The sequence below is a fragment of the Vicia villosa genome, linkage group LG3 (assembly GCF_029867415.1).
Source record: "Vicia villosa cultivar HV-30 ecotype Madison, WI linkage group LG3, Vvil1.0, whole genome shotgun sequence".
Taxonomy (NCBI): Eukaryota; Viridiplantae; Streptophyta; class Magnoliopsida; order Fabales; family Fabaceae; genus Vicia; species Vicia villosa.
This window is the reverse complement of record NC_081182.1, coordinates 2,020,302-2,047,912: the sequence shown is the minus strand read 5'-3', so window position 1 is coordinate 2,047,912 and position 27,611 is coordinate 2,020,302. Positions and strand designations below refer to the sequence as shown.

Sequence of the window (27,611 nt, the reverse complement as noted above, 5' to 3'; positions counted from 1 at the left end):
CCATTAAGAGAAATTTGGTATTAAAAATTACAAATTAAATTTTTTCAAAATAATTATATCATTTTCAGTACGAATTTTTTTATTTTTCACTTTTAAATTAATTATAAAAGATGTGAAATTAATTATTCCTAATTTATATTTGTATTGCTTTTTATATTAAATGCTTAAATAGTCTTTTAGTCTCTATAATTAGTGCGTTTTTTATTTTTATATCTGTATTTTTTTTCTTGGAAACAATTCTTAAATATTAAAATCCTTTTGGTTTTAGTCCCTAAAGTTAAAATCCGAAGGAAAATTCGCAAAAAACCTGCAATTTTCCTTCGAATTTTAGTTTTAGAGACTAAAACCAAATGAAATTGGAGTTTATCCAACAAAAAAAAGATACATGGACGAAAATAAAAAACACGCTAATTTACAGGAACTAAAAGACTATTTAAGTTTATATTAAATTATATTTATATTCGTTATGATGACAATTTTTAACACTATATATATATATATATATATATATATATATATATATATATATATATATATATATATATATATAGTTAATTTAAATATTTGTATATATAGAAAAATTATAGGCACATGCTAATTATCAGTTTTAAAAATAATAAACTCTTTTGATTTTCTTTCTTTTCATTTTTATTGCATTTTGAAAACATGTGTGTAACACTACAGTGCCCGTATGAATGCATGTGTATACAGACCAAAATTCATGCGAACTCACGAGTTATTACATTTTTTTGTACAATTAAAAAAATAAAAATAAATATATTTAAAATAATATATAAATTCAAATACGGACAAAATATTTTTATTTATGTTAATAATATTTATTTATACAATTAAAACAATATTTACAAATACTAGGTTATTAATAGTAATCTTACTATAATTAACATTCACTATTTTATTATCATTTAATTAAGGGTCATGCTAACATGTGCCCTAAGGGCACATGTTAAGAGCTAAATGTAGATATTTTTACTTAGAAATTGTGCATTGTTTTCATAAAAAATTTATTATTAATGTGTTTATTACATTTTCCAATACAAATTTACTATATTTAAGTTTATTTCACTCATTTCTAAGCACTATTTTTTATTATTTATTATTTATGATTCATTATTCATTAATTGCCCATGAGAATAAACGAAAACCCAGGTGATTCACATAATCTAATGTAATCTCTTTAATTTTTCTATTATTGAATTCTTTATTGTTCCTAACTATTATTTTTATTTTTATTATTTATTATTCATTAATATTAATAATAATCGATTAATTTAGGCCTTGAAAACATAAAAAAAAAAAAAAACATGTGGTTTCCCATCCAATTTGGTTTCACAATAAATAAGTGAACTATTTGGGAAACTTCCTATTTTTATATTTTCTATTAATAGTAAATTTACTAAAATTATCTTTGTATTTTTTTAAATTTTTTATTTCTTAATCACTGAATAAATAATAATTAATAGTTCAAAAGATGTTTGATTAATACGTCTGTAATAGATAATAACCTCAACTAATGTAGGTTCTAGATATTTGATTAATATTAAAACGTTTTTATTTGACTTTTAAATTTTATAAATTATTCTAAACATGGAATAATAAAATTAAGTTGTTTTCTAAAAACTAAATCTCTTCAAATCATAAATACTATAAATATTTAAATCGTTACTTTCTATAGTTTCTTTGATGAGATTCTAATCTTTATCATTTTATTCACAAAAATCTATAAATATATAAATTTTCTAAATTAAAATTGATTTCATATAGATTGTTTCTAAAAAATGAAGGTCATCTTTAAAAAAAGATCTTATTTATATATTCCATATCGAGAAACTTTAAAAAAGATTTTTTGTTTTAATTTCTTAATTGATATTATATATTTAAAGACTAAATGATTTTTTTGGAAACTTACAAAAAAAATTAACAAATTCTATTTTTTTTAAGTTAACATCATAATTTAAATTTTTAAAATTTTTAAAATTGTTTTATAGTTAAATAAATTAAATTATTAATTAATAAAGATATTTTTATAAATAAAATATAATTTATTATTGATAAAAAAATTTGTGTGCAACTAATAACACAAACAAATTATAATGTTAACATAAATTTATTTGTAAATTATAAGTAATTATAAAATATATTTTTAGTATAAGAAATTTTATCCCGTGCCTCACACGGGTAGAGACGCTAGTTTATATTTAAAGAAAAAAGAAGTCTAATTCTAAGTGTAAAAGTTTAGTATATTCATTCAGTTTTGTTAAAGAGACATCTCAATTAAAGTGTGCGAATTTATATAAAAGATCATTTTGATAATATATTTTGATAGAAATTTTTCGTTATTTCTTCTCAATTGGAGTTTACTGCAGGGAAAGTGAAATCTTACCCAAACAACTCACCACAGTTCATCAACTTATAATATAAATATGTTAGATTATTTGCTGAACCATTATAAGATATATAGACAACTCAACACAGTTCATCAATGCTCTAGATTTTTTTCTTCTTTTAACTCACTGCCTTCTCCAGAAGAATACAAATCTATGATTTGCAGTCTTTACTTTTAAAGTCGTTCCTTTAGAAGGAAAAAAATCACATAAGTTCCCACTATTTTTTTTAAATTAATCCATTTAACTCTTTTTTTTTTCATTCCGGTTCATGTAATATACATTTTGGGTCCTACTACTTTATGTGCGACCTATTTTCAAAGTGAGGGGCCCACACATGTTTCAACCAATAAGAAAGTGAGTGTTTGAGAGAGTGTTCAAAAGAGAGTGTTGCTAGCACTCCTCTATACATTTTTTCATTTTAAGACCCGTTTTTCAGTTTGAGACCATATCATACAGGCCTAATTAAACATCACCAAATATTACACTGATAAAAAGAATTACACGAACCAAAACAAAATAAAAAGAACCATAATGAAACAACCACATTTTATGGAGACCACTGCATAAGAAAAACAGGGACCAAAATGAAAATGTAGGTATATTACAGGGAAAAAAATATTAAAGCCTAAATCTATCGCCAATTGGCAAAGCAAAACAATATGGAACAGTAACAAAAAACATATACATATATTAATTTATAAGAAAGTAAAATGTAAAGAATAAAGAAAAAAATATGGCAAGAGTTGGCAAACAGGAGAAAAAGAAGAAAAAAAATTTAAAAAGCAATCGTAGTTTTTCAAGTGCTATCAGCTTGGGCCTGTAGTAGGTTTTGGTTTCACTTTTGCCATGTCAACAAGGTCTCCAAATAACTTATCCTCTGGCTTGGAAGGTTTTCCGGATGGCGCATAAGATGCAGCAGAAACCTGGTAAGGATTTCTTAGAGCATTATCATCCTTCAAAGATAAACCATACATTTGCTGCTCAGCATATTGAAGCCCTTGTTGCTGACCATATCCATATCCATTGAATTGGTTACCATACATCTGTTGAGGATACATGGAAGCCACTGGACCATTTTGCATTTGAGGTGGAACCATGCCCATATAAGGAGGACCTGCAACCCCCGGAATATACTGAGGCTGCAATCCCATTGGGTTATTTTGAACCTGGTTATTGAATGGAGTGATATGGTTAGCATTTGGCTGTATATACATTCCAGAAGCCTGATCATATCCCGTTGCTTGAGGTCCCTGAGGAAGTCCGCCAGTTTGTACATGTGTCATGACCATTTGAGTGACTTGCATTGGCTGCGGGTATTGACTGCCTGCTACTGGACTACCGTTGTCTGCGGGCTGAGTTTCCCAAGGAGGAGGTGGGAATGATCCACCACTTTGTGCACCTGTATACAAACAAAAAGGTGAATTACAAAAAAATGTTACACATAAGTCCTATATAGACATTCTTATCAATCCAATTAGTTACTACTACTCAGCTCAGAAAGAAATACTGAAGACTTGTGAATTTCCCATGAACCAACTTATAAGCAGAATTCATCATAAAAATTATTAAAAAGAGAATATAAATATGAAAGGATTTGAGCTAAACAGGAGTTAAATCTAAAAAGACACCATAAACGGGTGAAGGAGCCTGCTGCTGCTGCTGCTGCACAACTTGACCATTCCAGGCGGGACCTGTACTTTGAGTATATAGTGATTGCTCGTACCGAGGTGACCCTCCATTTGGCATACCTCCGTTGGGGTAAAATACACCTTGAGATATGATAGTTTGCTGTTGAAATTGAGGGGTCGTTGGCTGGGTATTAACAGAAAGTGGCACATTGTTTCCATTAGAAAACATATCAAAAAGAACAAGGGCATTTTGTTGAGACGTAGGACTGGCTGCCTGTTGTTCTCCTACAGGAACAAGAGCAAGTGAATTATCTGCTTTTGGTGAGTTAAATTCTTCACCACTGAGCAGATCCCATTTGGGATCAACCTTTACTGGAGGAGGAGCTGAACCATTTGATGTAGAGGGTGCAGGAAGCATCAACTGATTCAATGTTTGAGACCCTGCTTCAGCACTAGAAGATCTGCAAAAACATATTAACATCAGAGCCATATAATACAACCAAAAGACACTAAATAGGTTTAGTCAAACTTGAAATGCTATTCAACCAATATATGTCAGCATGTTTATACTTTATATACACAAGTCTGCAGCCAAAACTAAGCCTGTGACTCATTGTCTGGCATAGAGTAAAACACAAATGGAGACTTCTTGATAGTGACACATAATGCATCCAAGTCAAAGAAAAATGAAAAAAACTAAGTGTCCGTTTGAGTCCCATATTAAAATCAGTTTTTCCGTTTTTATTTTTAAATAAAAACTGAAAAACTTGTCTGGTTAAGTTGATTGGTAAAACTGTTTACAAAATGTTTCTTATTCTCTTGTCTTTAAAACAAAAACCAAAACAGGTAATACTTGTTTCAAAAAAAACTAAAAAGCCAAAACATAATTCCTTACAATTCAAATGATAATAAGCAAAGAACTTCACAAAGCCCTAGCTTTAAACCCAACAACCAAAACACATCTTCAGTTCCCCAACAAAGCAAAGAAATCACGCCACTAAAAACAATATAAACAAGTTTGCTGGCTTCATTGGCAAATATAATTTTGAATTACAATTCTCATTGTATCAAGAAGAAAACAGCAAAAAGAAATGAATTGCATGTATTATAATAGGGTAAAAAGTAATTACTTGAATTTTAATTGGGCAAAAATTAAGACTGATAGTATCCTATGTTAATGAATGCAAAGTATTAATGGAGAGCGAAAATAGACACTGGACTACCTTGCATCAGTTTGTATACCAGTATCTCCAGTATCAATCAAAGGACCATCAGCATCTACACGTGCTCCAGTAGGTGCGGAATTTGATTTCTCTGTTTGATTTTTGACAGTAGGTCCTGAAGCTATGGATTCATGCTTGGCAAGTATACGCTGCAGTTCATCATTAAGAGCTAGTCCTTGGCATAGTAGTGACTCATCCCTGGAGAAAAGTCAAACCATAATTAATTAGTTTTTTCTCTTGATTTAATAAGAAAAGTTATCAAGAATACACTAAAATAATTAAACATGTAAAGAATTTGATAGCGGTTATCCTAAAATCATGGAAAAGATCTTCAGGCCTTACGAAGTTGAATTAACGAGGTGTACCACTCTCTGCTTGTATGTTCGACATTGCTCCACCAAATCAACAATAACTTCCTGCCGAAGCCCCTAAAACATAAAAGTAATGGTCATAATATTACATATTCAATAAAATCAATGCTTCCCATTGATAAAGCCCTCAAGTTTCACGTAATATTTTTGTTAGATACATCATAATTTAAAATCCCAAACTGAACATCTTACTTCTTTGTTACCAGGCTCTATAGCACTGAGCATTTCTGTAAGAACGTCCATAATACCACGTGCATTCTGAATTTCGGTCAAACTGGCAAAAAGCTCAATTAAAACAAATCAATGCATAATAATGAGATGTGGAAATCGATCCTACATAGAATAATGTATCATCATCTAACAGTAGTTAAAAATACCAACAATACACTTTTCTCAACATTCAATATTATTGAGTAGTTTTTATGTCAGTGTCCCTCTTAAAAACCTGGGTTCACTCTATTTAGTGAGACCAACATGACATTAACTGATAATAGTGTATTGGAAAATTGTCAAAAGTGTTCCTCGAATAGCTATTGTCAATAACCTATATTTAATAGAAATATCATCATCACAGTCTATGTAATTTCGATCCATTTAAATTCCTAAAGGTTGAGTTATTACTTCTTTTTCTTGGAGGGAGGGGCTGGTCTTACAAGAGTAAGCCCAGTTATATATCAAACATCTATGGTAATATGCATGGATCTAGAAAAGAACAAACAATAAATATGAAAATTGAGTGACAAGTGATTTGAGGGAAGGAACATAGGGTTGGAGAGATAACGTGTTGTGGGTTTGAATCCCCACTAATATTTTTAACAACTAATTACTAAAAAGATGAAAACTCGTTTAAAAATTATAAAATATTGTAAACTAACATTTTCCGTCCTAAAATTTTTAAAAAGAGTGAAAAACTCATTTAAAACTTGGATTGCTTCTTTAATATTCTTGATTTATTATAGAAAAGAGGTGATGTGATGTAACAGCCATCTTAATTGTAAAAATAATATGCAAGGCTTTGCCAATTACAAAATGAAAGAATGCATGTCTTCCAAATGTGGTTATCGAGCCTAGAAGAAAAAATAGACAGATAATGGATATGGTTATGATAATGTACTACACTAAAATTACATATAATGAAGAAATTCCATTAAATAAAGTTAGGAAGATAGCATGAGTTAGAAAATAGAAATTAAAACATCCAAGTTAACTTCCTTTTATATGATAACATGGAGAAAGAGAGAGAAAGAGAGAGGTACCTAAGAGTCGGAAACTCAGACTCCGCTGAGGACTCAGCTGTGTGTTGCCGAGTATCAGAGTCACGTATGTTTTGAGGGTATGATCCCAATGGTTGTGATTGTAGTGGCGTGAATATGGGTGCAGATTGCTCAGACCTTGGAGGGAATACAGCCCCCGCATGCTAAAACAAAATAATCCTTTATAGAATTAAAGAAATTAATTTAAAAAGTTTTATGCAAATATTCTGAGTGCAATCACTCATTCTCAAATCCCATATAAGCAAACAGATGAGATTTGAGAGCATTATATCCTAAAACAGAAGTGTAAAATGCTTCTCAACATAAAGATATTAAAATATCTTATAATTTCTTAGTATTCTCTAAGTATCTTATTTTATCTAATCTCATAGGACTAGCTATTATGTTTCATCTTAGATTCCCCATATTTCTTTTATATTATTGTGATTTGTTTCCCTTTTAATTAGGATTTGGAGTCTTGTATCCCAATAAATAAGGGTGGGTGTTTAATCTTAACGTTTCAATCATATAACATCATAATCATAATCATCAATCATATAACATCATAATCATAATCAATAACTGAGACTCTATTCTTTCTCTTCCCTGCTGATCTAAAATCCTATAACTTTAACATAGAATCAGAGCCATCCTCCCTGACATCTCATCACTATTCAACCACCAATTCCCCTCATGCTCGGGACTCCACAGTAATAATTGTTCAAAATCCTTTAATGGCCATCATTGTCTTCCATCATGGAGGCCGGTCTTTCTAATCTGGTTGTCATATGTCGAAGGTAACACACCATTTTTTGGTGCAGATCCAGCAAATTGGGTGTTCCCTCAAACACGGCCACTGGAGGAGCTCACTGATCGTTGCGCAGATAAGTCTCTGGAAAGCATCTAGTCGGCACGCGAGGTCCACAGTACACAGTAGTGAGTAGTGACAGTACCTTTCTGCCGTCAACTCATTGTGTCGCTGGCCAACTTTGGTCCGAAGTCCTTCCTCGTTCTGTTGAGAGTAAGACCACTTTTAGCTTGTGGGTGTCAGTCCTCACATTCAAATTTAACTTTCCCAGTGTTAGCATGCAGCTGTTGTGGCTCCTCCACATTATCTCCCTAAATATACTCTAATTTCTCCAATCCAACCTCCAATAAGATGTGTTTCTTTATAGACACTGGCCTTTTTTAAATCGTAGTTGTTCATAGACTTTATCTCAGTTGTGGTATTGGTAGTTGGTATTGTTCATAGATTTGGCATTGGTTTTGCCCCAGTCACAAATCACTATTTGGCACTGTTTTCTGTCTTTAGCTTCACTTTGGTATGCTTTTTTGTCCCAATAATGTCTCACCGACAGCTACTATTTGGTTATTTTTCTCTTTTAAAGGATACACCTATAACAAGTAAAGCTTTAACTTTTTTCTAAATAAGCTTTAACTTGAGAGAGATTGTTAGAAGAGACAAAAACATTATAATATCTAGATATTATTAAGAATGACATCAATTATTTTGTAAGATTAATTTTTATCTTAGGGTATCTAATCTTCATACCTTTGGGTAATTATCGTGATTAGTTTCCCTATTTAATTAGGAAGTTGAGTCTTGTATTTGCATAAATAAGGGTTGGTATTCAATCTTTTTGTATTAAATCATAAATCCTAAACCATATTCAAAATTCCAAGTTTTTCTTCTTTCTTTTTCCTCTTTACCTATAACCGTAAAGCTTCAACATCAACCGACTGTTTCCTTCCTATTCATAATGGCAAGTAGAGAGCAAATACTTCGTTGAAAATATCTCAATTAAAATAAGTTGGTAAACGTACCAACAGTTCCTGGTAGGCAGCATAATACTGTGTATATCTTGCCCTTGGGCCTCCAAAAGCCTCTTGCCAAGTATCAATAAGAGTCAATATCTTCTCTCTAACATGGGCATCCGGCTACAATTTGCGTGACAAATATTATGAAAATATTTTGCATGATGAAGGCAGAGATCAAAATAAGAAGGCTACTGAAACATGCAAGAAATATGAATACCTTCTTCTTTACTATTTTCACCATCTCATGAAGAACATCTCTCTCTGCAACATGCATGTGGACAATGTCCCCACAATTTTTTATGATCGTCTCCAGCAGCTAAAATATAACAGAAACAGACCAATAAAAAATTAAGTATTCTAATTGTTAAAGATGATACAGGCTGTTAGACCAGTGATTCAAAAGAAAGGATATGTGTATTATTCATTCACAAAGAAATGGTTAAGTTCAGGCCAAGAGCTAAACAAGAATACTGTACTTGATGAATACAATCTCACTAAGACATTCGAGAAGCCTTTCCTCTCCTAACTGAATGTCACTTGCAACAAGACTGGTTGTATTGTAGGTTCTCTCTATATACTTGTGGTCGTTTAAGTGGTTTGGAAAGAGTTATATAATAAAGTATATGAGCTTACAGTTAGTGCAAGAAGTTGAACTTTAGAATTTCTACTTCCAATCCGCCTCTTTAAACCTTTAACAACATCCTTTGATTGCCTGAAAAATAATAACCAAGCTGAGTTCTCAAAATATTCAGAAACAATACTCCGAAGTTATAAATAAGATTCCTGTTAAACATTCATACTCATTAAAAAAAGTGAAAATAAAAGAAACAGTCAGTTTCAAACTGTTTAGACTCGGAACTCAGAAGAATAGAGAAACATGAATATGTAAAATTAGCGATACATATCACCCTTTTCTCCGAATAGTAGAAGATACAAATAACTCGTAAACAACCTAAAAAAACAAGAATGACAACATACATATATGGGATTTCTAGAATTTGATACATAACCAGATGAACGCAGATACAAAACTAATGCTTCCTGAAAGCTAATGTCCTATAGAAGTGAACCCACTCCTCTAACAAGAGCCCTGAGCAAAATTTTCTTCCTCAACATTAAATAACCAAGTTATGAATGTTTACAAAATAAATGTGAAAATCTCATAATAACCTATGATGCAAAGAGAATGACTGATAACTTACAGCGACCAAAAACAAACTATAGATGCTACAAATACAAAAATACACACACGCGAATAACATAAGTGGATCATGCACATATTTTCAGAATCGATAATAACCATACACTATCCCCATTCCCTAATTTGATCAAACAATCTATAAATCAACCGCACTCAAAAGTGAAAACGCCTAATTCAAATTCAAATTTTCCTATCACGAATTTCCGCTGTTCCATTGCAATGGTTATCATTCTCACAACAATCAACACAAACTCCAGTCTATAACATATCTATCAGAATCCATTCATAACAGAAAACCAAAGAAACTCAATCTTCTATTCTATTTACTTTTTTCCGTAATTCTACAACAAAACACGAAAAAAAAAACAACTATTCGATCAAAATCCTTGAGAAAGAAGAACAAGATGAAAATCACAATAACAAAAGAAATTCTCAATTCTCAAATCCCGAGGCGCGATTTGTACCCTGGTTCACGATTGAGTACATCACAGATCTCGATATTCAACGCCCAATCAGGACCGATGAGCATGTCGCTCGTAGCGCGTTCAACCAACGCATTCACCATCTCAGTTCACCAATAACGAAGAGGATTCGTAACCGTTACGGTGCGATCGAAGTGTGATTCCAGTGATACCACAGAGATAAAAGTAACGGTTTCTTTCTATCCCTCAAAGATTGTGAATTCCGTTGAGGAAATGTCGTAGGAGTAGAATTGGAAATGAGAATAGTGTTATTGTGAACGAATGATGATATTACACGTGTTGGTGCTGATGTGGACTTCGTGTTGATCCAGCTATGCCGACCAAGTTTGATTGAAGTTGCGCTTAAAATAATGGCAAGTAGTTTCGAATGTTCAGTTGCACCGCACCTGACTCAACAAGATTTTGGGATCTTCTATTTCTTTGTTCTTTGGGATCTTCTTGTTCTAATCGGCCAAAATTTAAATATTACTACTACTAGTACCTTTTTGTTCGTCTTTAACTAGAAAATATATATTCGGTCAAACAATAAAATATTTATTTTTGTATTAGTAATAACTTAGATGTAAGTGTAACCATTTTTATAACTATGGAAATGTTAGAGTAACTTTAACTACTTTTCAACCCTACGATTTATCAAAACATTCAAGATGTCTTCACGTGTTTTTTTCATTAAATAAAATTGGAATTGAGAGAGGATGGAAAACAAAAATCCTGAGAATGAGAAAAACCTAAAAAATTTCAACTCTCCTCCTTTTGTCTCTGACCCACCGATACTGCCACTTTCCGCCACCGACTATCCATCTATTTTTGACTCAGACCGAAATTGCTTTGTTGTTGTCGCCTCTTTTTGTTGCTGTCACCTACTGTTACTCCCACCTGCCGCCTTTGATGGATGCTCTGGGATGAAAGTGTGGTGTTTCAATGATGTTTTAAATGCTTCTCTTTTAGCTCTTTTTCTTAATTTTCATTTGAAGAGTTATGCTAATTCTAAGAAGAATAAAGATTCGTGACAGTTATTTGTTTTATTGTGCAACACTTTTTTATAGTAGTTGTTCTTTTGTTGATGTTAAGGAATTGCAATTGCATATATTACATTTTTCCAATTATGTTGTTTGACTAATATACTATGCTGAAACAATACATTAGTGTTTGGTGTTTTTCTTTTTGATGCTTTCATCACAATTTAAGGGACACAATTGTTATTACTCAACCTTGATTCTATTTTTTAAACTTAAAACTCTCCCCCTATATCATGTAAAAATTAGACTGTGATATATTTGGTTTGTATTATGCAGGTATTGTATCATAACAAGAAGAATGGAGTGTATGTTTGGCTTATATTATGCAGACATTGTATTTAACAAGAAGAATGGAGTGTATGTTTGGCTTATGTTATGCAGACATTGTATCAGAACAAGAAGAATGGACTGTGATATGTTTGGTTTGGGTTATGCAGACATTTGTGAAGTATTACATATAAACTTAATTTTTGACAACTTTTGAAGCAAAAAGAAGACAAATGCACAAATTTGATTTAAGTGCTACACTTGTGAAGCAAAAAGAATACAAATGCACAAATTTGATTTAAGTGCTACACTTGTGAAGCATAAAGAAGATGAAGAACCAAAATAGTTTTAGGACATATTCTACTTTTAGGATATAATGTATAAGTTGATAGTGTTTTTTCAAGTTCAAGTAAAAGGATCAATTTATGATCTCTATCAATGTAATGAAATCTTATGAGTAAACAAGTTCTCATTTGGTTTTTATTATAATATGCAATGTTAAACTATTATTGTCATATAAGTCATGAGTTGTTATTGTCTAAGCTCCATTTTGGTTACAAAATCATGTTTGAAATCATACTGTTAAGTTGCAAAATACTGCTTCAAATCATGTCTAAATGCATAATTTAACTAATAAGCATAATCACATGCAAAATTTTGGTTTCCAAAGTTACAAAATACTGATTCAAATCATGTGTAACTGTTGAATTCAACTAAACAATCACATGCATAATTTTGGTTTCCAAAGTTACAAAATACTTCTTGAAATCTTATCTAACATCTTGCTTATGACATAATTCTACATATCAATAACAACATCATGATACTACATATCAAATTAACATGACTTACCAAATTACAATTTGCAATTCATCAAGTAAGTTTTATACAAAAGAATAATAAAAAAAAAAAATTAACATAATGTATTCTTAATAAAAATGAAAGTAAAAATGATACACACTGTCATGACTTTGAAAAGAATTCACACATCACAAACCATCATGAAAGTAACAATTTAATCTATATGGCAGCCAGGGGTGGCCCTGAGCACGAGCTCGCAGGGCGGGAGCCCAGGGCCCCATAATTTTAGGAGCACCAAATTTTTTTTCTTACACCTATATATATATATATATTAAAAGAGAATTTTCTATTACAAAAATACTTGCTAAAAAATACTGGTTAACAAAATTATAGGGGCACTACTTAATAAAAGAATGTAATTTCTCATAAATAAAATATAGAGTAGAATAAAATTAATTAATTTCTCTAAAATAAAGTCAATTAATATATTTATAATTTTAGCAACTAAAGAGTTTAATTGAGACACTAAAATTAAAACAATGATATAGAAAATATTTTATATTATTGATCACAAAATTAAGAGTGAAGCACTACTTCAACTATCTGAACAAGATAATGATCCCTAAAATAAGAGTGAAGTCAAATCTTTAGCAACTCATGAAATTGGAAACTTTGAATTTTTAGTAGCTATGATTATTTGGTTTGAATTGTTAGTTGTTGTTAATGAAATTAGTAAAAGTTTGCAAAAAAAAGACATGTGTATTGATGTGGCTATGGAACTAATAAAAGGTTTGATTAAGTATTTGAAAAATATAGAGAATCTGGATTTGTAAATGCTAAGGCTAGTGCTGAAAAATATTGAGAATGAAATAGAGATTGAATGTATGTTTATTCAAAAACGTCAAATTAGTATAAAATAACACTTTGATGAAAATTCATCTCAACCCCCACAACTGAATCTTGAGTCTACTGAAGAGTATTTTTGAAATCATTATTTCTTACATATTGTAGATCAAACAATTGGCTCACTTGATAGAAGATTTGGGCAGTATAGCACATATGAAAATATTTTTGGATTCTTGTTTAGTATTGAAAGGCTTAGATCATTGTTTGATAGGAACTTGAAAGCATATTGTAAACATCTTGAAACTTGTTTAAAACATGACGCTTCTCTTGATCTTGATGGTGAAGTTTTGTTTGAATAATTGAAAGTTATTAGAGAAGTTTTAACAGTTGAATCAAAATCAAGTTATATGATATTGAGTTTTTTAAAGACTTTTATTTGTCTTCCTAATGCACACATAAATTATAGAGTAATATTGACTATTTCCATCAGTGTTGCATCTGCTAAAAGAAGTTTTTCTAATTAAAATTATTAAAATCTTATTTGAGGTCTACTATGTCATAAGATATATTGAATAGTCTTGCGTTGATTTCAATTGAAAATAATTTTTTGAAGAACATTGATTATGAACAAATTATTAACAATTTTGCGACAAAAAATGCTAAGAGGATGATATTTAAATAATTTTAAGGGTTTGGTCAATTTTTTTATAGAAAAAAAGACGAGAAGAAGAATAAGTTTCTTTATAGTGGTCTATGTTTTGATGTAGTATACAATGAAAATGTGTTTTTTTATCCAATTATTTCTTTTATCCTTATATATTTATTGTTAAAAAATTATAGGGGCACCACTCTTTTAATTCGCCCAAGGCACTTAAATTCAAAGGACCGGCTCTGATGACATCAACAATTTATAGTTACAAATGGGTATGGAAAACAAATGAGAACTTGTTTATTCATGAAATTGAATTATATTGGTAGAGATCATAAATTGATCCCCTTGAAAAAATGAATAGCTTTACTTCAGCAGTGTCCTAAAACTATCAACTTGTACATTATATCCTAATACTACAACGTTCCTTTATCTTCTTTATTCTTCACAAGTGCTTCAACATAAATGTAGTGCTTGAATCAAATTTGTTCATTATTTATCTTGTTTATGCTTCACAAGTTGCTGAGAATTAAGTTGGCTTCTTGTACTAAACAAATGTCTATATTAAGTGCATCAAAATTTCAAAAATTCTCCCGCATGCTTCAGAAGTACATCAAATTTTCTTCTTATACTTTAGAAGCCCCCGCATAAATATAACAAACCAAATATATCATTCCAATTTCGACATGATACTTAGGAAATGTTTATGATTTTTTTTATAAATTTGGTATATTTGCGAGTAACTATAAATAATTTTTAAATTGGGAAAGATCATAACAGATGGTAAAACTTTTTTTAAAATTCTAACACATTTTCAAGACTAGATTCGAACCCAAGACCTTCTATTCATTTGATTTAGTTTACTATTTTATATTTAATATTGTTATATATAAATATTTTTCTCGTATTTTGAAATTTCAAAAAAGTAAAGGGGTTATTTTTGCTCTAATCGATTGTCTAAGACCTTAATCGATTAGTCGTTGTATATAAGGCTCGTAAATATTTAGGAACATCGTTTATCAATCTCATAAACACTGTGATGGTTCCTATAAGGATTTTTAAGAGTTTTATCAAATAGAAAGGTTAAAAATATTTTTATGTGAGTGTGTGCATTGCCTTAGTAGTTTAGAAACTAATCTATACTTTCCCCGTTTCTTTTTAAGTGTCGTTTTAGCAAAAAGCTCTTCAACCAAGATAGTGGATTGTTATAATTATTTTTTCTAATATACTCTCTTTTATTTTCTCTTTCCAAATAAATTCAATCATACACTCTCTCTTTTTCCAATAACTAATTGAAAAATAATTAATTTTATGGAAAATGTGAAGTGGAGTTATTTAAAAAGTAAGGGTATAATTGATAAATTATAACATTAAACTTTAAAAACAACACATAAATAGAAACAACAAATTTCTTCTAAAACGACACTTAAAAAGAAACTGAGGGAGTATCTTTTAGAAGACTATGTCACTCAGACACAATCAGACGAGCTTTCATACTTCCTCTCTTTCATAAACTTTGAAGCTTCAAGATCTATTGCTTGATACATCAAACATTCAGCACTACATATGGCTTGACGTATTCAATTGATCATGATTAATAAGACTTCTTGATAGACATCATCATTAGATATATTTTCTTGACTAAATATCATTAAGGATTCCACCAAACGTCATTTCACATTAGGTGTTGTCCTAAAGAGATTAACTTTGACATCTAGATCTCCCAAGCATAACAAGGTGATCATCACTTCAGTTGAAGACTTCACCTCATTGTGTTGTCATTATCAAAATTATATAGGTTAATTAATTGTTTCAAACATTATACATGCAAGTATATAGATCCACACTATCTTCCTAGATTTTTAGTCGAGTAGACTTGTGATTGCCCACCCTTACCTTGACCATATTACAACTTGAATAAAGTTATTTTAACATTTATGTGCTTGTATTTCAAGTCTGTATGTAATAATCTTGTCAATTTTATATTAGTGTTAGATTTCATGATGTGCTTTGAGTGTAAACAGATAATCCAAGCATAAGAGTTGGGAGAATTTTTATAACATGTGGGCATTTTATCACTTATGATGTATTATTTGATTAATTTCCTCTTATTTTCTTTGGTTGTCCAAGAAGTTCTTCATGATTTCCAAATTCCATAAAGTTTAGGATGAACATTTGCTAAACACATAGCATGTTTTATTTTGTTTTTATCTTGTTTTGAGTCATCAACTGAGATTTTGTTCAGATTGCAAAGGTTTAAGTGTGGAAAAATTTGATCAGTGCATTTTGGCATATCTTTTCAAGCTTTCTACTTTAGCGTTTTGAAGGCTTCATGAGTTTAATTTTAGTATTTTAAATATTTTTTTAAAATTAAATCATAATTAAGTTTTGTTTTATCTCTTTTATTTCTTTTTTAAATAAACTATATTTGGTGCTTGCTCATTGTGCAGATCATAACTTACTATGAGTATCAAATCCACACGTACTAGTAGGCATTGGAAGGACATGACCACTTCGGCTCAGGTGGTATTTACCCTAGAAATTGGTAAACATCGTTAGTCTTTTATTAAAGGTTGCTTTGCAGGATCGATTAGTGAATCCCATAACATTATACTTTAAACTTTTTCAAGTATGATAAAAATGGTGAGTGTTTTAAGTGATTTTAGCGGTGGTCGAGATCACGTTGCGTTAGAACATGTAAAAACAAAGACTTTACTAAAAATATAAAGATTATGACTCGAAAATATAAAGGAAAGTAAAGATAAACTATGAAAATCTTTGCATTAATGGAAATTCGGTGATCAAACGTACATTGCACTCGTAAGACTCATTTTGCACTTCCTTGGGTACTTTTGAGTTTTATGTGAGTTTGGTTATAAGTTTGAACACCCCTAATCTAACGATGAAATTCTTATTTATAATACAAATGAATAACTTCTTTATGGAGGGCAATCCTTAAGCAAACACCACATATCCCTACATGTTTCTTTGTCTTTGTTAATCGCCCATGTACGTCTCCATGCTAGGGGCAAGGTAACGAACGATTACTGCACCATTTTTATTCACATTAACTACTTTGGTTTAGGTAACTTTCTTGGTTGAACTGTCCCTCTTTTACCAAAAAATATCCTAAGTCCACAAATCTTCTACAACAGCATTTCGGCCTCTAACTTGCTTGTCCCGTGTCGGACACTCGCCTCTACATGCATCAATCAACTCTCATGCCTTGAAAAATGTCTTTGCCTCCTTCTCTAGTTTTAAGCTGGATTTTAAAGTCTTGTCGAAAATCCCAGCTAAAAAATTGTCCCCCAAAATGTCTCTTTTGACTAGAAGGAGATGAAGATATTTTTTAACCTCATTGTTTGATGTATTGGGATGACGTCACTGACATCATAGCATTCTTCTCAAACGTCATTTCAGAAACATGCAGCTACTACCCTACTTCCTAGCTTCAATTTCCTACTGGCCCACACAATCGAACCACCTCGCCCCATTCAACAGGCGTTCCACATGTTTCCTTTACTTGGGTGTCAACCGTTTGTATTCTATTATCCGAACATTTTTGCGTTAAGGTATAAATACCACTTTCACTTCATTTTTTTTCTTTTTCTTCCACTTTCAAACTTAATTAGCTCTCATATCTCCTTCCTTGCTCTCCACTCTCAGGTTCTTCCTACATCAACAATAACTTCCTCAGTTAAATCTAAGAACCAGAAGAAGACTAACGACTCTCAATCTCTGGTCACCTAACTCAATGCACCGGTGACTGCCAAAAACCAACAATTTATCTTTGAACCACTGCTATAGGAAGAAAAGCTTTGTATTTTTAAATATCAGGTATTCCTTCTTTTCTATATCATTACCACTCATGCTCTAATAGGACTAAGTCCTGACCCTTCTAGAGATGCAAAGAGAATTAAAGAGTTTTTCCTCGTGTATCATCGCACTAAACCCAAGGTTAAGGAGAAAAAATCCTTCGATTTTGATTACTTATTATGTACCTCTAGGGTATTTCGTTCTGCCCCTTTGGTCAATGTCGACTATCTCGCTTGGTTACATAAAGTTGAAAAGGCCAAAAGCCAATTCTGGAAGGATAAGGGATTTTCGATTTAATCCAGTTATCCAGGGTTGGTCCTCCTTACTGCTCAAACTTATTGGTCGCTTCCCGGTATTTTTAGGAGGATTCGACCAACACCTTTTAATTCCCTTGTGGAATGTTTACCCCAACTCTATTCAATATAGCAGTCGTCGTTAGCTTTTGTCCTACAGGAGAAATTTTTGATCCAACGGACAATGATGATGACATCATTGACTTAGACAAATATTACATTGTCTTTACCAAGTACACGGAGCATTATCATGACAAAATTATCGCTATGGTGTCTGACACTAACACATTTCTTTCTTGGCATTATGGATGTCAAAATGTGCTTTTGTTGTAGATCCCTAAAAGTGGCTAAAAGGTTTATTGCTCTAGAAAACCATCTGCATGAGGGTCGTAATATTTTCTTGAGCCAACTGATCATGGGTTTGCTTTACAAATCCATAGGCAAGGGCGTGTTGACCATGGAGACCCTAAAACCTAACGCTAGTTACTTTCTTACTAGGTCGTTATGGTTGCTTCAACTTTGGATAAAATGCCACTTTTAAACATGTTCCGGGCATCGAAAAACTTGATGACCGTGATGATACCCTTCAAAATAGGACTATTGAAGGTACTCTTCTGGCCAGGATGAATCCCAACGACTCAACTCTCCGTATGCAAGACGCTCTGCAGAAGTATTTCCTAATATTTGTGAAATGCTAAAAAAAATTATCGACATGGCTCTTTTTACCCATCGACGCCATGGTACTAAATGGTTTACCAAAGAGTTCCATCCATCTCATCTTAACTAAGTGGCTGAATCTAGGGGAATTTGGGAAGCTTTTCTCACTCCCACACTTATCACCACAAGACTTGGCCTGAAAGAAGGCGTGAAAATCCTATGTTATCATCCAAATTTGGTATCAAGCTAGTTTGGTCTTTGCCAGATTTACCTCAATATTCTTATAATCGAGAAAGTGATATTTGTCTTTGGTCAGCTACTTTTGACGAAGATGAATGTGTTAATCGCTTTGAGCGTCATGCTGTCGATTGACCCACTCTTACTCCTCTTGCTTTCCAACCCTCTTTTTTTTGGACTCAATAAATCCATACTTAGTGGAATAAATATCACAATGATGAATTCGACTCAATTACAACCTTAACTCATCGACTAACTGATGCTTTATCCCATATGTAGCAAAAGTTTAGGAAAGGTAAAAGTCAACATATCAAAGAGATTCTATCCTTCCAAAAATACTTTGAAGTTGTGTATAATCTCACTTGTATTAGTCGGACCATCTATGATGCCATCGTTACTTTAAAGGAAGAGCTCATGAAGAAACTCCCTAATCTGAAAATTCCTTCTTATCTAACAAAAAAAGACAAGCATGAGTTTGCCTTCAACCTTTACCTGCTGAAATTCCCACCTTTGCCAAGTTCTGATATGGCACTGGCATTTTGACCGTCATTCTCACAATGGTTCATTTGTGGGTCTTTTCTTAAAGGTAATTGCAAATGAAAACTTAAAACCAGCTTGTCGAGTGGTCACGACTAAACACAATATATACAACTTCAAAGGGCATCTTCATGTTGACATAAAACATGTCAAGGTTTTATCTACGATACATGAAGGTGTGGGAAGAAACCAGAATTTTTGCTTTATTTACACCCTTTTTATCGACCTCAAACTTATTTCTCTACCTTATTTTCTAACCGTCAAACATAAGAAACAAACCCGGGACACGGCTAGTGGCGCCACTGCTTCCCACAAAAAGGCTAATGAAGGGGCTTTAACCCATATTCCTTAGGTTTTTCTATTGCTCTTGAGCGTGATTTGTATCTATATTGCTTATGTAGCTTATATTCTCCTTTGCACTTTATTTTTCAGGTACAGGTTGATGACGACCCTCAGGACGTTCCCAAGAAATAGTGCAAAGGTATCAGGATTTAAGAAGTCAACATTGATACTAATACTCGACACTCTTCTCCTGATACTCCAAAGAAAGCAAAGAAGTCGAAAGCCACTCGAGCTGCCCCCACCCATAAAAGTTGTTGTTTCTTCAAAAGTTGCTTCTGCTACCAAAAAAAGGAGTCGAAGAATATGAGGGGAATCACTTTGAAAGCCAATCCTAAAAAGCCAACTATGGCTCCGCATAATCCTAAAAGCATAAATTCAAGTTCAAATGGTCGATTCCAGGTACTTCTAATTTTGACGAGATACTTCTTAACAACGAGAACTATTACTAACACTATTTTATTTCCTCTTTACAAAAAGGCCTTGCAGAAGCTGTTTTGACAACCAAAAAACATTTTAAGCCTGCAACCACCACCTCTCCATAGTTCGTCACCCTTTTTGTTGATGAAAGAAATCAACCCTCAGATGTTCAGAGCGACCTTCAATATTTGAGGTCGAACTCTTCTTCTTCCGCTACTAAGAGTGAAGAACCCGAATATTATCCAGAGAGCATACATTTTGATGATGAGGCCGACAATTAAACTATACCTCCCTGATGGCCAACCCCAACATGATGATGCTGAAGCTCAAGGCGAGATGGTTTTCATTAAAGAGAAAACTGCCAAGGATAATGCTACCGAAGGCAAGGATAACAAAGACAAGGTTGGCAACGACCATGCTATCAAAGACACTTTGTGGAACTCTGCTACCATTTCGAAATACAAACCAAGTGATCCTCCTCCTTTTGGTACCATTTCAACTGTTAAGACTCCCCTAACTATTGAAATTACTATGTCGCAAGATGAGCAGGTTGCGCTCAAGTAAATGAAACCTTTTGAGTATTTGGAAATTATGATGAGCACCCAGGGTCACTTCGACTGACAAGTGTTCGAGCTTCTCAACAATTTCTGGTGGAGCTTCTCAACAGTTTCTGGTGAAGCCTCTTCAATTGACACTTTGGATGAAGTGTTTCACCAACTTAAGGTTAAACTGTTCAATGAAGATCTCTTTAGGATGTTGGAAGCGAACCATATGGATTTCTATAATGTCAAGGATTTGCTGAAGAATGTTGATCTTCTGACTGCTCCTCTAGCCATCGTTAGCTTCATAGTGGAGTTCACCCATTTCTTCGAGCAAATCCTTGCTGACATCGCCAGAAAAAGATGATGCGCAGGCAAAAATCAACCAAAATAACAAGTTCGATCTCAAGAATGGGAATTGGTCAACACATCTCAGGGAAAGGTCAAGAAGTTGGAAAAAAATCTCGAGCAAGAAAAACAACTATCTGAATCTCGTGCTACAAATATTTTAAAGTGGAAACAACAAATTGAAGAATTACAAGAGAAGGTGAAAGTGTAAAAAATTATTTAGTCCAATGCATCCAACATCACTTAATAAGCTTTGAACAATGAAGCCTTAACAGGGGTCCAACATTTCGACCGGGTCAGAGACTTGGATGTGGAACTGGAAGAGTTCAACTCAAACATCTCTAATTGATCGCCGATTTGTCATAGCAAAATAGCAATACGAGAAGATGAAGGCGTCCTTGCCTTTCTAAGCTTTCACTTTTTTGTCTTTAATATTTGTTTTATTTTCCAGATAATCAGTCATTTGTAATTTTAATTATGCCCTTCGTGGCACTCTTAACATTCAGGCAAGGTCGTGTTCCTTAGGCCTTTTAATTTTCAAGTAATGCATTTTACTCTTTGTTGATCCTAAATTCCTAATTACCGTTAATTCGTAGGACTCGCCCCGCAGAGGTAAGTTCATCGATCTCATAGGTGTTGTTAGAAAACACTTGCACAACTAGAAATGTCCTTCCCAAATTGTGGACCATTTTATCAGGGTTCGATCTGTCTTGTCTATGGACAAGATGACTTTCCACACTAAGTCCCATGGGATAAATGTTTTTATTTTGACTTTTTTATTGTACTCTATAGCCACATATTCCTTTTTTTAAACTAGAACATCTAGAGCAACTAATCTCTCTTCGTCTACGTCGACCAATATGTTAAACATCATTCCCCAGTAATACTCAGTTGGGATTTTCGACTGCCTTTGAATTCTAATCGATTGTAAATGTATCTCCAGTGGCAATACTGCATCATGTTCATACACTAGTCTATATGGTGTGGGATTGGTCGATTCTTTAGGAGAATTTTGACACAAGGTGTCAAGGTTCAAATACTAGAAAAAATCTTGAGAAAAAAGTTGATCTTTAAAATCGAACTGGTCAGTCTCGACCATTTTAGTAATTCGTCCAGTCGAAGGGCAAAATAACTCTGGTCAAACTTTTAGTAGTACAAAGACCAAAGACAACTTTTGTTTAAAAACTTTCTTAGTAAACACATTCACAATTATTTAACAAAATAACCATGTTTCAAACAAAAACTCCTTCTGGCACATGCACTTTAAATTTAACTCATGCGCCATTGTCTTTGGCGCATGCCTTTGTGTATTTAAGAGCAGGTGTCATTTCCTCTAGCATATGCATTATTTTTTTCCTGACACGTGTGGCAAAAAGTAAAGTATGCGTCAGAGGAAATGACGATGACTCTTAAATACACAAAGCATGTATCACATGCATTGGCAAGATGACACTACTTGCGCCAAAAACATTGGCACATCCTTATGACAAATTTGTTTAGGTTTGAAATATGATTACTTTGATAATTAATTTAAAATGTTAATTATTTAAATATTTTATTTCAAAATCTTAGTTATTTGAAAATAAATTTTAAAATTTTAAAATTGCACCCAACAAAGAAAATCAAACATTTTGCAGTTAATTATTCTAATATGTATTCGAGAAAAGTGGACATAATTATCCATTTGTACTAGTCCTTATTAAAGTAAATAAAACAAATTTCACACCAGACCTTTTCCAGTAATTCTCAATTTTTAATCAAATAATCTTTATAAAGAAAAAATACTGTTCTACTCTTTATAAAGAAATTTATCTAAAAAAAAGTACTCTCAAGAAAGTAATTCTTCAATATATCTGGAAAAAAAAGTACTACTTCAAGAAAGTAAAGAATTTATTATTTCATCAAATATTCATTCATTTTACTTCCACCGTTTATAATATTTTAATTCGATATTCAAACCCTAACCCCGCAATTACAATCTTGAACCACTCTCACTTCAGTGATCAAGTTAATCACAGCATCAAATTACTATTAAGGGTTTCAAAAAACTTTAATAAGTTTGGTCAAACTTTTAGTAGTACAAAGACCAAAGACAACTTTTGTTTAAAAACTTTCTAAGTAAACACATTCACAATTATTTACCAAAATAACTATGTTTAACAAAAACTCCTTCTGGCGCATGCAAGAGATAGCACCACTCCTTCTGGCGTATGCACTTAAAATTTAACTCATGTGCCATTGTCTTTGGCACATGCCTTTGTGTATTTAAGAGCAGATGTCATTTCCTTTAACATATGCATTAATTTTTTCCTGACACGTGTGGCAAAAAGTAAAGTATGCGTTAGAGGAAATGACGATGACTCTTAAATACACAAAGCATGTATCACATGCATTGGCAAAATGACACTACTTGCGCCAAAAACATTGGCACATCCTTTTATGACAAATTTGTTTAGGTTTGAAATATGATTATTTTGATAATTAATTTAAAATGTTAATTATTTAAATATTTTATTTCAAAATCTTAGTTATTTGAAAATAAATTTTAAAATTGCACCCAATAAAGAAAATCAAACACTTTACAGTTAATTATTCTAATCTGTATTCCAGAAAAGTGGACATAATTATCCATTTGTACTATTAAAGTAAATAAAACAAATTTCACACCAGACCTTTTCCAGTAATTCTCAATTTTTAATCAAATAATCAAATAATCTTTATAAAGAAAAATACTGTTCCTCTTTATAAAGAAATTTATCTGAAAAAAAGTACTCTCAAGAAAGTAATTTAATTCTTCAATATATCTGAAAAAAAGTACTACTTCAAGAAAGTTAAAGAATTTATTATTTCATCAAATATTCATTCATTTTACTTCCACCGTTTATAATATTTTAATTCGATATTCAAACCCTAACCCCGCAATTACAATCTTGAACCACTCTCACTTCAGTGATCAAGTTAATCACAGCATCAAATTACTATTAAGGGTTTCGAAAAACCAATTCCGAAAAAATTCGAAACCCTAGATTGCAGAAATTTCGAACCAGCCTGCTGATTGCTGTTTCCGTCTATGTCGATCATCAGCGACGCGCTTCGGCAAGCGTTTATGCCGAAGCGCGAGTACGAAAGTCTCCGGGAAGAAGAAAAGGCCTGGGGCAAGCTTCAGAGACCGGTGACGGTTTCTGTTATGGCCGTAATCTGGCTTGCAGTCGTTGTGTCTACGGTTATCAGTTTGAAAATAGTGTTTCCTGGTAAAGATGGGAAAAGACCGCTCTGTGTTGATCGGAGGGTTCAACCGATTCAAATTGAAATGAAAGGGGATTCTGATTCGGATCTGTATCCTGGTGCTTTTTATCTTACGGATCAAGAAATTGCTGATTATTATTGGATGGTTGTGTTCATTCCGTCTTTCGTTGTTTTCGTGATCTCCGGTGTGTATCTTGTTGCTGGTAAGAAGTCTAATTTGATTGTTGATTTTGATGAGCTTTTCTTTTATCTGATTGTTGTTGTTGATAGAAAGAATGTGAATTTTATTCTTGTTTAATTTCGTGCTATCGGTAGAAAAATAAAATGGTTTATGAAGTTTAGTCTCGTAGATTGTATGTGTAATAATTTACTACTCTTCAACTGTATTGTATCTTGTTTCATTGCAATGTGGTATATTAATTGAGATAATATCATGGGTAGTAGCAGCAACTCCTTAGAGATGATGGTTTTACATAACAGTTGCGGTCACGTAAAGGCTTTTGCAATTTTGGTCGGTATAGGTGTTGCAACAATGATTGTGGTCGTCGCGGTGTGAATTAACCACAATTTGTTCTTTAACTTAAAACGGTATCAGAGTCGGCACATGCTAATACCGTTTTGTTGCAGTCGCAAACTGTTTTTTAAAACCTCGGTATCTTTTGGCATTAAAGAAAGTCAGGAATGTGCTGCTAGAAATTAGGGAGATTTGACCTGTAGATACAATCATGGTAGAATTACTATTCATAATTGCTGTCAAATCTTAACTCACTTTTGCGGTGATGAAAAAAGTAATTTTTTAGTCCTTACGTTACAGCTAAAAGGAGAAAATGAATTAAAAGTATAGAAAGCCTGGTGAAGATAGTTAATGTCAATAAAATTAATAAAGAAGGGGGGAAAGGGTTGCTTTACTTGATGTGAGTTGGGTTGGTAAATAGTTGTGATGTTTAGAATGGACATTGTTTTGATTTCTCTATAAACTTGTCTAATTTATAGAGAAATCAAAACAATGAATTAAAAGTATAGAAAGCCTGGTGAAGATAGTTAATGTCAATAAAATTAATAAAGAGGGGAAAGGGTTGCTTTACTTGATGTGAGTTGGGTTGGTAAATAATTGTGATGTTTAGAATGGACATTGTTTTGATTTCTCTATAAACTTGTCTAGTTTATGCTGGTTGGAATACAAAGACAATCTATAGTTATAGATGCAGTTATTTGCTGAATGTTTGATATCAGCAACAGAAGTATGCGACTGTTCTCTTTATAAATTTGAATCTAAAATTTCTAGAGCGGTATTTAGAGAAGTCGACCACTTGGTGCTTTTGTGGAGCTCTTTCTAGATTTTTGTAATTTCCTATCTAAGATGAGGATCTAATAGGGAAGGTGTCAACTCATTCCAGGAGAGTAATGCTACATTCTCAAATATTGGATTTACAGCTTTGCACAACCATACAGTTTGCTTCATCCAAATCAAATCATTATTCTTTTTCAACTTAAGAGAAACGACCAATTCAGCTGTACAAGTTTGTTGAATCAGGATTTTGCACAAACGCCATCTCTTTTATGATGGGATATTTCTGCTTCTAATTTGTGCTTTCAGTATACTCCCCTGACCTTGTTGGAATTTTCGATAATAGGACAGATCCAACCGCATAATTTCCTTTCACAGATTTTGTTAAATAACATGATTCTTTGATTGCCACACACATAGCTATGTTCTGGACTATATTTAATCTACATCTTAATTTTTTGCTGGAACTGATCCTTGTTTTAAGTGTCTTCTTGAATTGATGATCTCAAACATTTTCTCTGGTTTGTGGTGCCAACAATTAAGAGTTATTTGGATGTTAGTTTGCAAATCATGGTTTATGCAAAAGGAAAGCTTTTTTTTTTACTAATTTATTTTATCAAATATTTTGTAAATTAAGGTGCAAACTGTAACCCAAACATTTCTTAAAGGAGCACTTTTCTATTCTCTCTGTGTTACATCTCCCCCCTTGATCCTGAACTTGTTTTTTTACTGTAGTATACAGCCTATTGAATAGCACCCCTCTTCTTTGGTGGTGTAGGATTATTTGATTGTTTATAAATAACATGCTGTATATCTTATTGTTCCTCGTATATTATCCTGTTTGTTTAACTATAATTTAATTCAGTTTTTTTGGTGTGAGTATATCTTATTGGCTTTGCTTGATATTTTAGTTTTATATTATAATTATTTTGTAGGTATCACTGTAGCTTATTCTGCTCCAACAAGGCATGGATGCTTGAAGGTGGTTGACAATAATTATTGTGCCTCAAGGCGGGGTAAGATTCCTCTGTTGTCTGATATATCCACTTCTGTCTTTCTGTGCACTTTCAATTATGGCATCACTTTTCTTTTGACGCCGGTGAGTCGTATGGGCTCAATTAATTGAAGTTTTACATTTGGATAACCTACAGGTGGCGTTCGCTGTCTATCCATCCTGAATCTTATCTTCGCCATCATCTTTGGTCTTCTTGCCTTGTTTCTTGGTTCAAGTCTCTTGACATTCATGAGCAACTGCTCCACACCTTTGTTTTGGTGCTATGAAATTGCATCATGGGGACTGACTGTTCTATACGGTGGCACTGCCTTCTTTCTAAGGAGAAAGGCAGCTGTGATTCTTGACGAGGGGAACTTTAATGGTCGAAATTTTGGGCTTGAAATGTTGGAAGCAAATCCCCTTGAAGTTACACCAGAGGTGGAAAGGCGTGTTTCGGAAGGGTTTAAAGCATGGATGGGTTCTTCCCTTCTTTCTTCTGATGACGAAGAAGATGAACCTGACAGTTATGAGGATGCATCTCATTTAACACATACTAACTCAAATAGACAAAGACTCTGAACTCTATAAATTCAGTTCTGAGAGCTTATCACCATCCTTACAAGCCCTTCATGCCTTGGCGAATGCTATGATGGCTAATATTCAATTTTGGGCAAAAGTGTTTTAACATGTATCATACAACAACCATTACAAGTGTTTTTGAACTAGGATTTCACCTCCTACATTAGGGATCTAGGTAGTTTAGTTTGTTAGTAATAATTAGTACCAAACTGTGAATGACCAACTTTGACTTCCTAAGGTAGATGGTAAAGTACTCTTGCTAATCTGTGTCTGGGCTTGCTTCTTTTTACATGGTTTGTATGCATCATTTCAAGCTACTTAATAGATAGGAGTACAGTGATTCGCGCATGAA

At 32.7% G+C, this 27,611-nt stretch overlaps 2 protein-coding genes and 1 long non-coding RNA gene across 3 annotated transcripts; 2 read left to right on the top strand and 1 right to left on the bottom strand.

Annotated features, from left to right (window-relative positions):
* Positions 1–3,076: 3,076 nt before the first annotated feature.
* Positions 3,077–10,848, bottom strand: LOC131660044 (TOM1-like protein 9). Its single transcript, XM_058929164.1, has 10 exons — positions 10,367–10,848; positions 9,335–9,413; positions 8,919–9,017; positions 8,708–8,821; positions 6,887–7,047; positions 5,823–5,904; positions 5,602–5,687; positions 5,260–5,457; positions 4,037–4,497; positions 3,077–3,807 (listed from the first exon to the last, which is right to left on the bottom strand). The coding sequence occupies exons 1-10, from the start codon at positions 10,465–10,467 to the stop codon at positions 3,215–3,217; spliced, it is 1,974 nt and encodes a 657-aa protein (XP_058785147.1). The 5' UTR covers positions 10,468–10,848; the 3' UTR covers positions 3,077–3,214.
* A 136-nt stretch (positions 10,849–10,984) lies between these two features.
* On the top strand, positions 10,985–12,151 carry LOC131654745 (uncharacterized). Its single transcript, XR_009299556.1, has 2 exons — positions 10,985–11,310; positions 11,680–12,151. It is a non-coding gene; the product is annotated as an uncharacterized LOC131654745 (long non-coding RNA).
* An 11,843-nt stretch (positions 12,152–23,994) lies between these two features.
* On the top strand, positions 23,995–27,611 carry LOC131660043 (uncharacterized). Its single transcript, XM_058929163.1, has 3 exons — positions 23,995–24,601; positions 26,622–26,702; positions 26,838–27,611. The coding sequence occupies exons 1-3, from the start codon at positions 24,223–24,225 to the stop codon at positions 27,257–27,259; spliced, it is 882 nt and encodes a 293-aa protein (XP_058785146.1). The 5' UTR covers positions 23,995–24,222; the 3' UTR covers positions 27,260–27,611.

Excerpts from the sequence above, each read along its gene's own strand:
- LOC131660044 (XM_058929164.1), bottom strand. The coding sequence starts at position 10,467 with ATGGTGAATGCGTTGGTTGAACGCGCTACGAGCGACATGCTCATCGGT. Across the intron at positions 9,018-9,334 it reads TTCAACTTCTTGCACTAACT|CTGCTGGAGACGATCATAAA; the intron begins GTAAGCTCATAT and ends GTTATATTTTAG. Across the intron at positions 5,458-5,601 it reads CACCTCGTTAATTCAACTTC|GGATGAGTCACTACTATGCC; the intron begins GTAAGGCCTGAA and ends ACTTTTCTCCAG.
- LOC131660043 (XM_058929163.1), top strand. The coding sequence starts at position 24,223 with ATGTCGATCATCAGCGACGCGCTTCGGCAAGCGTTTATGCCGAAGCGC. Across the intron at positions 24,602-26,621 it reads CGGTGTGTATCTTGTTGCTG|GTATCACTGTAGCTTATTCT; the intron begins GTAAGAAGTCTA and ends ATTATTTTGTAG. Across the intron at positions 26,703-26,837 it reads TTATTGTGCCTCAAGGCGGG|GTGGCGTTCGCTGTCTATCC; the intron begins GTAAGATTCCTC and ends GATAACCTACAG.